General features: G+C 40.1%; 1 protein-coding gene across 5 annotated transcripts in view; it reads left to right on the forward strand.

Annotated features, from left to right (window-relative positions):
* PLAGL1 (PLAG1 like zinc finger 1) overlaps positions 1 to 13,562 on the forward strand; it is a 47,833-nt gene extending 34,271 nt beyond the window's left edge. For all 5 annotated transcript variants that reach the window (XM_066994220.1, XM_066994221.1, XM_066994219.1 and 2 more), the window contains 5 exons: positions 1,014 to 1,126; positions 3,964 to 4,113; positions 7,510 to 7,629; positions 9,684 to 10,180; positions 10,553 to 13,562. In XM_066994220.1, the coding sequence (XP_066850321.1) occupies positions 1,014 to 1,126; positions 3,964 to 4,113; positions 7,510 to 7,629; positions 9,684 to 10,180; positions 10,553 to 11,822 (2,150 nt within the window). In that variant the 3' untranslated portion in view covers positions 11,823 to 13,562. The remainder of the gene's footprint in view (positions 1 to 1,013; positions 1,127 to 3,963; positions 4,114 to 7,509; positions 7,630 to 9,683; positions 10,181 to 10,552) is intronic.
* The last annotated feature ends 286 nt before the right edge of the window (positions 13,563 to 13,848 follow it).

The following is a 13,848-nucleotide window of genomic DNA, read 5'->3' on the forward strand; positions in this document are numbered from 1 at the left end:
TTATGAGTAACTTAATTGGGTATTAGCTGTACGAAGCTGAGCGTAACCAAAGCTCAGACTCAGGTACTGTTTTCTATGACTGATTTCTAGTAACCTCAATGCATAGACTGATGTCAGGACATTAGCCAGAGCTGGTGTGACATTGAACTGTGAGCAATCAGTTGGTTCTCTTGAGGAGATAGGCTTCTAATGAATGTTGAATTTGTATCTAATGGTAACAGCCATACACTATTACCTGTCTCTTCTTTTCCCAAGCATGCAAAACAGGAAAGAGTATTCAATAAAAGGCCAGAAACAAAATGGTAAATAACATCCCTCATCCACCACCCACCCCCTGCAGACTCAAAAGAACACAAGGTGTTAATGTACCTTTTACAGCATCTTCAGTTCACATTGTAGAGAGACAGTTGTTTCCTTTAGATGGCAGGACAGCTCGAATGTCCACATTTGAGCAGGGGAACTACATGCTCAGTGTGCAAATCTTACACAGATACCTGTGTAAAATTAGTTCTGTGTAGATGACATTTCAGAAAGAGAATGGCAAGAAGCCTGTTGTGTTGATCCATTGGTATTAAATTAGACCGGGTAAAATGGAAAATTCCGAGTTTTTATAGATCCTCTTCTCTCATATTGGGAAACGACAACCTTGTCAATTATACCAACAAGCACAGCACTGTGATAACACCAGCCTGTACATTGAAGAGTATCAGCACATTTGAGTATTGTATGTTAATGTCTTGTCATGAGTTTTATGCACTTTTGCAAATTGTATTCAATGTAAGTCCCATTTTTAAAAAGCCTCTGTAAAGACTCGGATCCTTTTCAGACTCTTAGCCTTTGAATGATTTACCTGGTTTATTAGTCTAGAAGAAAAACTAATGTGTTCAGCACTATTGGGTGTCTCCATTTTCATAACTGTAATTACACAAGAAATAGCTCATTATGCCTGTATTAATATTAGACTGGTCTTATTTATTTATTTATGTATTTATTTATTTATTTTTCATTCACAGTCCTTGGAGTATTTGCAAAGAAAGTAATACAGAAGAGAACACAGTTTGGTCCTTATGTTGGTCAACTGTCTACAAAACTGACCCGTTATGATGAGAGTAGGCTAGTCCTTCAGGTAAAAACCCTATGACTTAACATGAAGTACATATATGTCTTTGACATTTCATATTTATTTTAACTGGGCAGCTTGCCTTCTAATCTATTTAATTAATTGTACTTCTGATCTCCACGTATGAAGTTAAATCATATTACTAGATTGTACAGCATAGCCTGAAGTAACGATATGTTCCTATACGCTGAGTTTGCTTTCCTGCTTTCTAGTTTTACCACTTCCAGTGTGATTTGCCTATTGGTCTAACTGCTCTTGATTAAGTTTTCATGGAATATGGCTCCTGAAAGATTCCAAGGATAGTAGTCTTCCATAACAGAACGAGAGGATCTGTACTTAACACCATTCCACTGGGAGAGTTAAGTGTGTGCACTGAGTTAGCGATAGTGGCAGAAATATGCTCTAGGACACTTGCTTAGTAGGAAGGAGCAGTGCAAGGATGGGGAAACATTTCTTAATGATGTGATTGTATATAAACTTTGACAGACAGTGTACTAATTCAATTTATTTATTCAGTTGGTTATTTAGGGCTGTTACCATCCCTTGCTGTATATTCATGGAATCATAGAATTGTGGAATCACAGAACGGTTTGGATTGGAAGGGACCTAAAAGCCCACCCGGTTGCAAACCCCTGGCCATGGGCAGGGACACCTCCCACCAGACCAGGTTGCTCAAAGCCCCATCCAGCCTGGCCTTGAGCACCTCCAGGGATGGGGCATCCACAGCTGCTCTGGGCAGCCTGTGCCAGGGCCTCACCACCCTCTGAGTGAAGAATTTCCTCTTAACATCTAATCTAAACCTACGCTCTTTTGGTTTAAAGCCATTACCCCTTGTCCTATCACTACACTCCCTGACAAAGAGTCCCTCCCCAGATTTCCTGTAGGCCCCCTTTAGGTACCGGAAGGCAGCTATGAGGTCTCCCTAGAGTCTTCCTTTCTTCAGGCTTAACAACCCCAACTCCCTCAGCCTGTCTTCACAGGAGAGGTGCTCCAGCCCTTTGATCATCTTCATGGCTCTCCTCCGGACTTGTTCTAATATGTCCATGTCCTTCTTGTTCTGGGAGCACCAGAGCTGAATGCAGTACTCTAGGTAGTGTCTCATGAGAGCAGAGTAGAGAGCTGGTCAGATGCTGGTCACCTCATCTGGACCCTTTACACTACTGTTAGTATTTTTCCAGCACATGTAATGGCCTGTCTCAGGACCAGCCTAGTTTAGATATATCTACATGCACATTCTTTCTCACAGCAACACCTTGGGAGTAATGGTTGACTGTAGTCCTCTAAACCCCGGTCTCTGCATTTTGCTGCATGGGGTCATGCCTGGGCACACGTCTTTGTCATGCAGCATGTCCGTGGTCAAGGCACAGCCTCTCCTAGGACTCTCTGACAAGCCATGATTCTTCCAGAGTCTGTATTTAATATCAGGCCCTTCCACCCTCCAAGAGAGGCCAGCAGCAGCTGTCCCATGACATGCTGTATGTCTTCCTTTGAACTTTCCTCAGAAGCCTGGGACTGGAAAACAGTTTGCTGTGGAGGAAGGCATAGATGTAGATACTCCTGTAATTTCATTTCAGAATGAAAGCAATAGCTTCAGTAATTGCTGAAGATTTCATTTGCTCATGGAATTCATGTGAGTGGTCTGCCAGGAAAGGAACACTATTCTGCTGTGGGATTTTCCTTGTATGTTGATACCAGAGAGCATGTGTTCTTCTGGATAACTAAATTTCTTCCATCCTTACGTGACACTGTAATTCTTACAAATGCAGAAAAGGTACATCTCTAGCAAGTTTGTGAGCGTGGATGAGCTAATCACCCAGTTCCTTCCTCTCCACCAAGCCATTGTAAACCACACCCTATCCTCTATCAGTCAGCCCAGTTTGCTTTAAAGTGTACTCTGATAAGCACAGCTCTGGCTGATGAAAGGGCTGTTTCTTCACAAAAAGAGACTGAAGTCCCAGATTTTCTACATGACATCAGTAGCTGCCTTGGCATTTCTCTAGCAGCATTCTGAATGCAATCAAACCAGGACTTGACCATCAGGCATGTATTTTCATTGGAAACGAGGCAAAGTTAGGTAAAGTAGTTCCCAGAATCAATGGAAATGAGACTTGTTTTGTAATTAATTGTTAGTGTAAGTGGGTTTTAGAACAGATATATGCAGTGCTGACATGTTATGCAGCTTCAACTGTCCATGTTCCAGAGAGTGTGGAAAAGCAACTGTCTTGTATGAGAAGGTCGGGAGTGTTTGCCTTGTAGAGGCATTCTCTTGCTAAGGAATCTAGGAAGAATGAAGTAAAGCAAAAAGAAGGATCTTTCTGGCACAATTGTTCATTTGTATTTATTTTTACATTGTTAAGGAGAAAATGAGATGACTGTTAAAAAGTCATTATATTGTACGTTACCTCTTTGGACTTATTACACAAGCTGCATGATTGTTCCATGCAAAACATAGCATTAATGCATCACTAAAGTTTGAGATTATCAAGTACTCAGGAAGTACATTAAGGCACAAAGCTTATCTTCCTACCTGCTTGCACTTAGTTCTTATAATATTATCTTTATGTAACATAAAAAAATGAGAAATATAAACTGGAAACACATACAAAGACCTACAGCTATTTTAGTAATTGGGCGCCTCAGAAGGTACTCATTCTTTGCTTTCTTTTGCACTTGGTGTTCTCTGAGAGTGATCTATTTCAAAACAACCATGATTTCAAAGAATGTATCTCTGAGAGAAGGTAAATAACTAGTAGCTCTGATTCTAAGTTACAGAAAATTAATGTGCCTCTGTACAGGACTTGGTTTTACCCTGTTCTTTCTCCCATCTTCCACCTTTATTTCAGGTGTTGAAAGATGGAGGGAAGTACTTTCTGGACACTCCCAATGAAGACTGTGGAAACTGGATGATGTTTGTCCGGCTAGCCCGGAACCAAGAAGAACAGACCCTTGTGGCTTATCAGCACTGTGGAGAAGTCTACTTCACGACTGTTAAGGTACTTAAACCCATATTGCTTCACCTGTCACTCACATGGCAGTTCACCAACAAAGATTCTGAAAGACCAACCCTTTTACAGATGAAAGATTGATTATATTCAACCGGAGCTTTACGACATACCACCCTTTATGTCACTTAATCCATAGTAAAGCAAGCAGTGTATGGGGTTTTCCAGTAAAAGGCAATGTGTACATACTGTTGTGGGTAGTGAAGAAACTGAGCAGAGAAATAAAGAAATATCATTTGTGGTGGTGGTGTTTAAACATGAATGCTGTAAAGTCTTACCACTCTTCAGTTCCTAGTAGGCACATGGAGAGATTATCTAGAAGTGTTACATTCAACGGTACTTTTTCTTGGAAAGCACACACACACTTCTTTCTTTTATTACATTTTTGGACACACGGTATGTTCTGAGCACATTACCAGGTGCTCAGAAACAGGATACTAAATAGCCTCTTTAAGTATGATTTTCCAGACTTTTTTTCATTTTATTTGTTTTAAATCAGAACTTGAACTTTTAATCAGAACAGAATTACTAATCAAAGCACTTTTTTTTTTTTTTATCAGAACTTTAATCAGAACTCTTGTTCATTTAGGAAACTGAAGTCTGTATTTTGAACATTCCTTGATCTTTTTTTTTTATCATTCTAAATAAATACCTGTATAGCATAGTGAGCAACATAAAAATAAATATAGAATACTAGTCAAAAGAGGTTACTGTGGAAATATTTACCACACAGTGATGGTGTGAGAGTAAGTTAATGGTGATAACACTTTATATCTTCAAAGTCTTTTATAACAATGTTAGGTATATTTGCCTTTGGATGAATAATAAAGCAATTAAAAAATCAATGTAAAACAGTATATACCACTCTGTGACAATGTTTAGGCGGTGCTTGAAATTCTGATACAGTCGGTACCATTTGAGATTTGGTATGTGATTTTAGATGCATGCTATACATGTAAAACTAACAGGATTAATAATACTGTATTTGGAAAGCATGTGCAAATGCTTTTCTAAGAAATTGTAGTTACAAATTGATAACTTGAAACGTCTGATACAATTTAAATACTGTATTGAAACAGCTTTCTGCTGTTTTCAACAATACTGTTCATTGGCATTAATGGAGAGTTGCATCCTATATATTAAAATGAAGAGTATTTTAGGATGAGCGATGCGTTTTGGAACCCTTTCTATGCATCATGGGGAGTTACTCTCTTTTTCTCACTCCTAAGTCCCAGTACCATTCATGGTACCATTACATCCTGCAGACAGTGTCCAGGTCAGTAAGGTGATAGCCTTTTGCTATACTTAGGCACACCCTGCTGGTCACATTGTGAGGCTTCCTTAGGGCTGGTTATGAAGATATTTTCTCAAGATATTTTGAATAAATTCTGTTAAGTTGGGAGTAGAAGTATTGTCTCCTCTCTCTACTGTTTTTACAGAGATATCAGTTTAGAATAAAGGTAGAAAAATTTCAGTAACATGAAACTACAACACAAAAGCATACATGTATGTATACGTCTAAGTGGCCTACTGACAGCACTGTTGGTGTACTTGCCGATCTAATGACTGCAATCCCTAGAAATAAGTGTTTTTTTAAAGCACTGAATTATGAGGAAGTAAAAATAATCCAGGCTTGCTGTCTGTTTCATCACAGGAGAATCTCTTGTGGGTGCTGTCATAGGTTTCTGTTATTACCACAGCTGAGACAGAGTAAATGATATCCTGTAGAAGATTAGGATACTAGAGGTTCAGAACTGAGATTAGGGCTTTCATTTTACTAGATTATTTCACACACTCATGCACTTGCTTCCCCTACAAAGTCACATTCACTAGGTCTCAACTTTCCACGAGGGAGATCGCTGCCGGTCCAGGAGGGCCAGGCAGGAAGTCCTGGCGGTATCGTGCTGTGCAGCCATTTTGTGGTGTCACTGGCCAAGGGCCCAGGGCAGCCCCAGACGCGTATCTCTGTATATCTCCCCCATTTCCAAGTTTCTCTTCCTGATGGCTTAGTTTTCTCCATCTAAATAGACTATTCAGGAGCTCAATGCATGATTGGCCTCTGAATTGGTGGTTCTGCTTCACATCCTTTATTAATTGGAAGATTCACCACAGACCACTTCTGTTTAGACTAGGTTGTATCAGAACATACAGCCAACCCATAATGGTTGTAGTTAATAAGTCGGCTTGTGCTTGGGAGTTCAAAAGTTCAGTTTTGGACATTATGCACACAATTATCTGTCACCTTTTGCTATTCACAGACTGTTATCTTTTACCTACTGTGCTTATGCCATACTGATTTATAAAATAAGTCCATTTTGAGATGGCACATTATGTGGAATGAGACTCAGTTGCTATCCTTCCAGGCTAGTTTGTTCTTTTTAGTGGCATAAGTTTAGTTTAGTTGAAATAAAACTACAAGTACAATGCAGATTGGCTGTACACCTATTACAACAATGTTGTCCGATTGCTTGTTTGGTTGGTCGGTTGGTTTGGTTTTGATTATAGATGAATAAAATGGTGTACAGGGCCAGGAAGTCATAAATCATGACCCCAAAGTTACTTTTCTCCTTTGCTTCTAAGTACATAATGGATTTTTAGCCAGTGAGTATAACCATTCAACTTTTTTTTTCTGTTTGCTGTATTATTGACTGAAAGTATTTGTAAGAGGAGGTCATAGTCCAGTCCCAAGAAGATCTGTGCAGGCATGACTGGATGGGAGACTGCAGAGTATGGACTCCCTTAGTCCTGCGTAGGAAGGCTTCAGCGAAATAAGAGCAGAGGTACAATTAGCACGTGCATAGTGAGCCTGGCCCATTAGAGACAGCAAGTGTGAAGAACTTCCTTAGCTGTCTTGCCAGAAATGTGCAAGTTTGACTTGCAGTTCACATATTAATTCTGTACCCATGCCCAGTAAGCGTGACACATCCAGGAGGCTTCCAAGCTGTTGTGCATTCATAATGCATTTTTCTTTTGCCTGTACCTGACAGTTAAGTGTTATGTCCAGGGGGGCTTCAAGACATGAAGGAATAGGCATGCCATATTGCTCAGAAAGACTGCTGGATGTCTGGACATCCCAGATAAATACTTCTCACTGAGCGAAGGTCATGAGGCTGAGGCACCCTTCCTGCTACTGTCCCCCCAAAATCTCTGTACATACTCATATCTGCTTTTAGAAACTCTGAAAGTGTCAAACCCCAGCGGATAGTAATGCTCAAAAAACATTTGACTCTTGAAACTAAGTTATCAATAATTTAAACAGATTCAGTTAATGCAGCTTGGGTAATGATAACAAATTGTACTTTCTCCTCCCCCGATCTTCAATACAGTATTATTTTGTGTAGAAAAAATGGCACAAGTAAATGTGAACTATTTGTTTTCCATTCACAGCCAATTGAACCCCACACAGAATTGAAAGTATGGTATGCTGCCGATTATGCCAAATTTATGGAAGCTTCTGCAGTCTTTATTAAAGAAGAATCTGATGTCTGTCCATTGCCTCCAGTAGCAGTAAGTACCACTAATCTGCATTCAAGCCATCAACAGACACAGTAAATTACAGCTTGCTTACATGCTTCATCTGATTATGTAACTCTGGTAATGCTAGAGCAAGTCATAGAACAGGTGGCTAACACAAAGCCAAGAGCAATTTTAACCAAACAGCTATCCATGGAAAGGCTGCGCTTCATCTCCTGTGTTCATTATCCAGTGGAGCCATTAGAAGTATCCAGACTACAATGGGATGTGTTGGAAAGACTTGAGTTTGTCATTGTTTTTTACGTAACCAAACTGTCCAGCCTCAGACTTTTCTCACCAATTCCCCTTTGTTATGCTGTGATTGGTTGGTCAGATAATGCATTGGTTATTTCAGTCTTTCCTGGGTAAAAACTCTTCTTTTAATCCCAATACCTTTACCTTTGTATGATAGCTAGAATTCTTAAACTGATGGAAAAGGTGTCTAAGTGTTGAAAATGTGACTGTGAATATTGATACCTAAGCTAGAAGGAAATGTTAAACAGGGAATATGATTGAACCAGGAATTCAGGGGTGCTCCATGAAGGAAAGTAACCCAATTGATTCATAGAATCATAGAATAGAATCATAGAACCATTAAGGTTGCAAAAGACCACCAGGACCATCTGGTCCAACCATCCCCCTACCACCAATGTCACCTACTAAACCATGACCCTAAGCAACACGTCCAACCTTTCCTTGAACACCCCCAGGGACAGTGACTCCACCACCTCCCTGCGCAACTCGTCCCAATGCCTGACCACTCTTTCTGAGAAGAAATGTCTCCTCATTTCCAACCTAAACCTCCCCTGGCGCAACTTGAGGCCATTCCCTCTGGTCCTATCTCTAGTTATCTATGAAAAGAGACCGACCCCCAGCTCCCCACACCTTCCTTTCAGGCAGTTGTAGAGAGCAATGAGGTCTGCCCTGAGCCTCCTCTTCTCCAGACTAACCAACCCCAGTTCCCTCAGCCGCTCCTTGTAGGGATTGTGTTCCAGGCTGCACTTGCATTGAATTCACTTGCATTGAAGGTTTTATACAGTCTGGAAAGAAGGAGTGGGAGGGCCACAGCATAAGACACAGAAATGAGAGAGGAAGCCTCTGTTTGTAAACAAAGACAGAGTGGGCGTAGCCTCACTATACTCTCCAAAGCAAGCTAACCCAAGAACAAGGGAAACCAAGGACACTTTATAAGAAGCGTAAGTGAAATACAGAGACAGCTAAGGAAGTACACAGTTGTGTATTGTTTGGAAGTATATTTCGTCAGTGACTGTTGGTTTTGTTGTCGTCGTTTTTTCCAATTGTTTTTCATTCGAATTTTTAAAATGTCTATATTCAAAGTAAATTCAAGTGAATCCAGTAGAGCTCTTATTTCTACAGAAATAATAATTCCAAATAATACATTGCATTAAAAAAGAAAAAAACTGTTTTAATGCCTTTAAGCTAGGATAGGCTTGATATCCCCAAAGCTAAAACTTATTGAGTTTAAGAAAGTCTAATGCCAAATGTCAAGCTGAGTGAAGAAATCTCTCCTGGAGGCATTAACAAAGGGGCAAGCAGCATGGAGTCAGCCCAAAACAGGGAAATCCTGTGTGGCTAAACTACATTTGTGTGCAGAAACCCATCCAATTAGACAGGTCTCAGCTCTGGGATTTTTATTTGGTTGCAATAGCAGATAAATTATGTCAGTCCAAAGTTAAAGTACAGTTCTCAATTGCGTTTATAAGTAATTCCATAATAGGAACAAATAGACTTTGAAATCTAATACACAGAGATGAACAAAGGTGAAGGACTCAGTACTATTGCAGTAAATGCTAAACAAAAACGTGAAAATCAGTATTCAGCCAACCATTTTTTTTTCCTTATAGTTGCTAGACTCCTAGAGAGAATCCATTTCCAGCTGAACAGCTGTGCGGTAGTAAACTGAAGTAAATATCACTAAGGACAACAGGTCTTGGGAAAGCCCAGGAGAAGATGTAGTGTCAGTGAGAAGAATATGACCTTTCCTTAGAATGGCTAATAAGAAAGACCTGCTTCTGTTCTCATTGCAGAAAGAGCCCGTAGACCCTTGGATATGCTCCAGTTGTAGAAGCGCTTTTGCAACTTTTGCTCTGCTGGAATCTCACCAGTGCATCAATAAAGACCGAGTCCTTACCACAAGGTTCAGACCACCAAATAAATTGGGACCCGTAAAAGCAAAAAGCAAACTTAAAGGGAAACTGAGAGGATCGGCATTAGGCAAAAGCATCACTCAGTGCTATGGGACCATTTCATGTTCCTCTGCTGCAAAGCTTAGTTGTGCCAGCTCAGGAAGCACTTGTGATGCTCTTGTGAGGTTTATGCCTAAATGGAGAAATGGCCGGTCTTCACTGTTGAAGGGAAAAGAAGTGAAGCAGCCAGACAGTTACTCTTGCCGACTTTGTGGGAAGATATTTGATTCCATTGAAAAGCTCACAGTCCACACTTACGCGCACAAAGGGGAGCGCCCCTACAAGTGTTCACAGCACGGATGCACAAAAGCCTTCATTTCCAAATATAAACTGCTCAGGTACAGCTCTGAAGGCAATCCTTTTCTTGTGGGTGTGTGGGGGAAAAACAAGGACATCTTTTGCCTCTTGAGTGTCTTAGTGACAGTTAATCCCAGAGTTCCAGTTTTCATATTCCTGTGCAGGAAGAATTGGTGAAAAGTAGTCTCCCTCAATTGCAGTTGCTACTCAAAAAGATTATGTTGAGCAATTTGAACCTTCTCTGTGCTTTATGATTAACACGCCTTAAAAAAAAAAAAAAAAAGCTAGGCTTTTTACTAATAATTCAAGAACTTGTGAAAATGCTTTTCTTCTTTCTGTGTTTGAGTCTTGAGCTGCACTGTGTACTAGAACAAATGTAAATGCTGATAACGCTTTTTTTGTGTGTGTCTTAGGCACTCAGCCACTCATTCTCCACAGAAATCTCACCAGTGTGGCTACTGTGAAAAGACCTTTCATAGGAAAGACCATCTGAAAAATCACCTTCAGACTCATGACCCTAACAAGATGGCCTTCAAGTGTGAAGAGTGTGGCAAGAAGTACAACACCAAGCTAGGTTATAAGAGACACTTGGCTCTTCATGCAGCCACCAGTGGGGACCTTACCTGTAGGGTGTGTGCCCAGGAGTTTGGCGGTACTGAAGTTTTGTTGGAACACCTCAAAAGTCATGCAGGGAAACCAACTGGCAATACCAAGGAAAAGAAACATAAGTGTGACCACTGTGAGCGTCACTTCTATACCCGTAAAGATGTGCGACGTCACATGGTGGTTCACACGGGTTGCAAAGACTTTCTATGCCAGTTTTGTGCCCAAAGGTTTGGGCGGAAGGACCACTTGACTCGCCATACTAGGAAGACTCATCCACAAGAACTGCTGAAGAGCAGGTTGCAGAATGGCGACTCAGTAGGTCTCCTTGACCAACTTTTTCCATTCAGACTGAAGGAAGATGCCAGCATACCATCCCCTTTTCCTGAAAGAGTCTCTGCGCAGAATGGAATTTTGAATAGTCCAGAACCAGAGGAATACAACTGTTCACATCTTCATCCCCAGCCAAGCTTACAAACTGCTCTTCCTCTTGAACCTTCTCCTCATTTGCAAAGGATGGGCTGTGCAGACAGCCTTGCAGCTGTCCATCCCACACCTTGCTCAACAGCCATTCCTGCCAACCTGAACCTTCATCAGTCTAATAAATATGACCTTAGTTCTACCTCATTTGCAGCAGGATCCCTCAAAAATCTTCCAATCAGAGTGGATGTTAAAGGTTACAATGTCCATCTTCTAGAGGACCTGCCATTACCAGAACCTCAGTCTCTCCACAAAATCAGTCTGGAAGAAGCTTCCTCAGGGCCTGTAGGTGATATTCACAAGTACGCAGTGCACAAGGAGACAGAGACAGCAGCTGAAACTACCAGCATGCCTTTCATGGATCTCACTCATGTGATGAGTTTCTGGCAACTCCCACCAGGTGACAACCAGAACACTACTGGGGACATCACAATGGCATTTGGTCCAGAGGAGCCATCACATAGGCTGAATGGCCAACAGCAAGGTCTACAGCTAGCAACTGGTGGCATGGCCATAAACCAGCTGCATCATTTTCCTCGCTCCTTTCCATCCACTACAAATTCTGTAACGTTGCCTCATTTTCATCATGCCTTCAAATAACTATCCCTTTAAAAAAAAAAAGACTGATTTACTTAAATCTGTTAGGAGAGGGTTTTTTGTTTGTTTGTTTTCATTTTGTTTTAAGAAAAACTGTCCCAAGTGTTTTTTAAAGCATGTTATGAACATGGTAGTTCAATTCAGAATGTTAATAAACAAGAAGCTCTATTTTTCATACTACTATTAGTTTTTAGCATATGACAATAGTAGGACTAACATATTTCCCTCAACATCCTCTGTACTTTTGTTTCTTACCTTTCAAACAAACAGCTGAATAAATATCTTCAATAATAGCAAAGCATCATAACAGGCACAATGAAACTTTGGCTGCCGCAGTAGGAGAAATAGGGTTAGGGTGAATGGGAAGAAGGGGGAAATCACAGAAAAATAACTTTAATGAGCCAAGAATCACAATAAATGTATACACATGGAAACCTTAATATGAACAAGTTATCGGTGTGATCTAGATTTCTGTTAAGCACTTAATTACTGAATTTTAGGAATCTTTAATTTAAATCCAAATAATTCCAAGAATAAATCTTATCTCCTTGTTTCACTCTTTTAAAATGAAGAAAATTACTGTTGTGATTATGTTTAACCAGATTTTTTTTTCCTGAAGCACACTTCAGCGGTGTGCATCTCCTGCATTATTCCTATGGCTGGAAATAACTACCACTGCTGCATGACTGTGCCAGAGCAGCTGTCTTGTATGGGTGTGGTTTTCGGAATGGGGAGTGAATTTTCTCAAAGGTTAGCGCAAACATTAATTTTCACTTAGAACATGATCATCTAGCAAGATACAGGAACCTGGGTCTCACGCTAGCAAAGCACTTAAGCATTTGCTTAAATTTAAGCACGTGTAATCCCATTGGGTCAACAGCTTGCCTGATTTAACACTCAATAAAAAATAATGCTTCCTACCTAAGGGGCCTTTATTCACCTTTTGTTGATTTTTTAAAAAATGGCTTTTGTTTAGCATGGGAAATTATTCTTAATCATAGCTGTGTGAGACATGGACTCCTTGACAGAAAGCCAGCCCTGGCAAGGCAGCCCGCCTCCATCCAAGCTTAACCTCCGTTGAGTCAGGGGTAGGTCCCCATGCAGGAGGCTTGTGGTAGTTACCTCAGGCTGTGCCCTGTTCTAAACCACAGGTTGTGGCCCTATCTCAAAAGCATCTTGCGAAGTTAGTAGGTACGGTAATGGTCAAAGCCATCTTAATCATGTTTGTTTTGCTCAATAGTATTTGGGCAGTTAGAATTGGGCTTTCAGCCTGTGTTTCTTCCAAAGCAGCTTCACAGGGACTTCTCTTTGTTTCATGTGGTAAATTGTCCTTGTATGTTTCCAGTTTCCAGCTGGAAACTGGTGTGACAGTCCCATCACCTGACCAATATGTTAGCAGAAATTGCAAAAAAAAAAATCACATCTCCCAGTAGATGACATTAAATAATAAATAGGTAAATAAAAAGCCTTCCGAATTTACTTTCTTGCCTGACCCATACTTAAAAAAAATAATAATAATCCCATTTTACTGTATGGTGCCATTACTAGTGGATTTTTGTCACAGCTGAAACAGATGCAGAATTTCTGAATCTGACTACACAATCTCTTCCATTAAATTAAAAGATAATTAATTGTACCTAATGATCATTACAGATAAACCATCAAACAAGTTTGCTCTTGTCTCCCCCATTAATCACAGAAATATTTCCAGATAACTCCTAATAAAAACTATTTTTAAAATGATTGTTATTTTGCTTTTAAAGAACTACAATGACAGATATTAATATTTTTACAAGCTTATGATTATTTGGATTATGGAAAGGTGGTACTATTGCAGTTTGTGCAAGAATATGTTCTTCAGATCCATTTTTAATTCAAATGTTTTTGGCATAGAACAAAACAAAAGCAATTTTAAGATCATTTGAATTATGAGAATAGCAGTAGAAAAAGCGGGTAGCTGCACATTCATGTCCAGCTAGCAGTTATTTAAATTACAAGTGTCAGAATAGTGAAAAAGTCTAAAACAGTG

The sequence above is a fragment of the Anser cygnoides genome, chromosome 3 (assembly GCF_040182565.1).
Source record: "Anser cygnoides isolate HZ-2024a breed goose chromosome 3, Taihu_goose_T2T_genome, whole genome shotgun sequence".
NCBI classification, from domain to species: domain Eukaryota; kingdom Metazoa; phylum Chordata; class Aves; order Anseriformes; family Anatidae; genus Anser; species Anser cygnoides.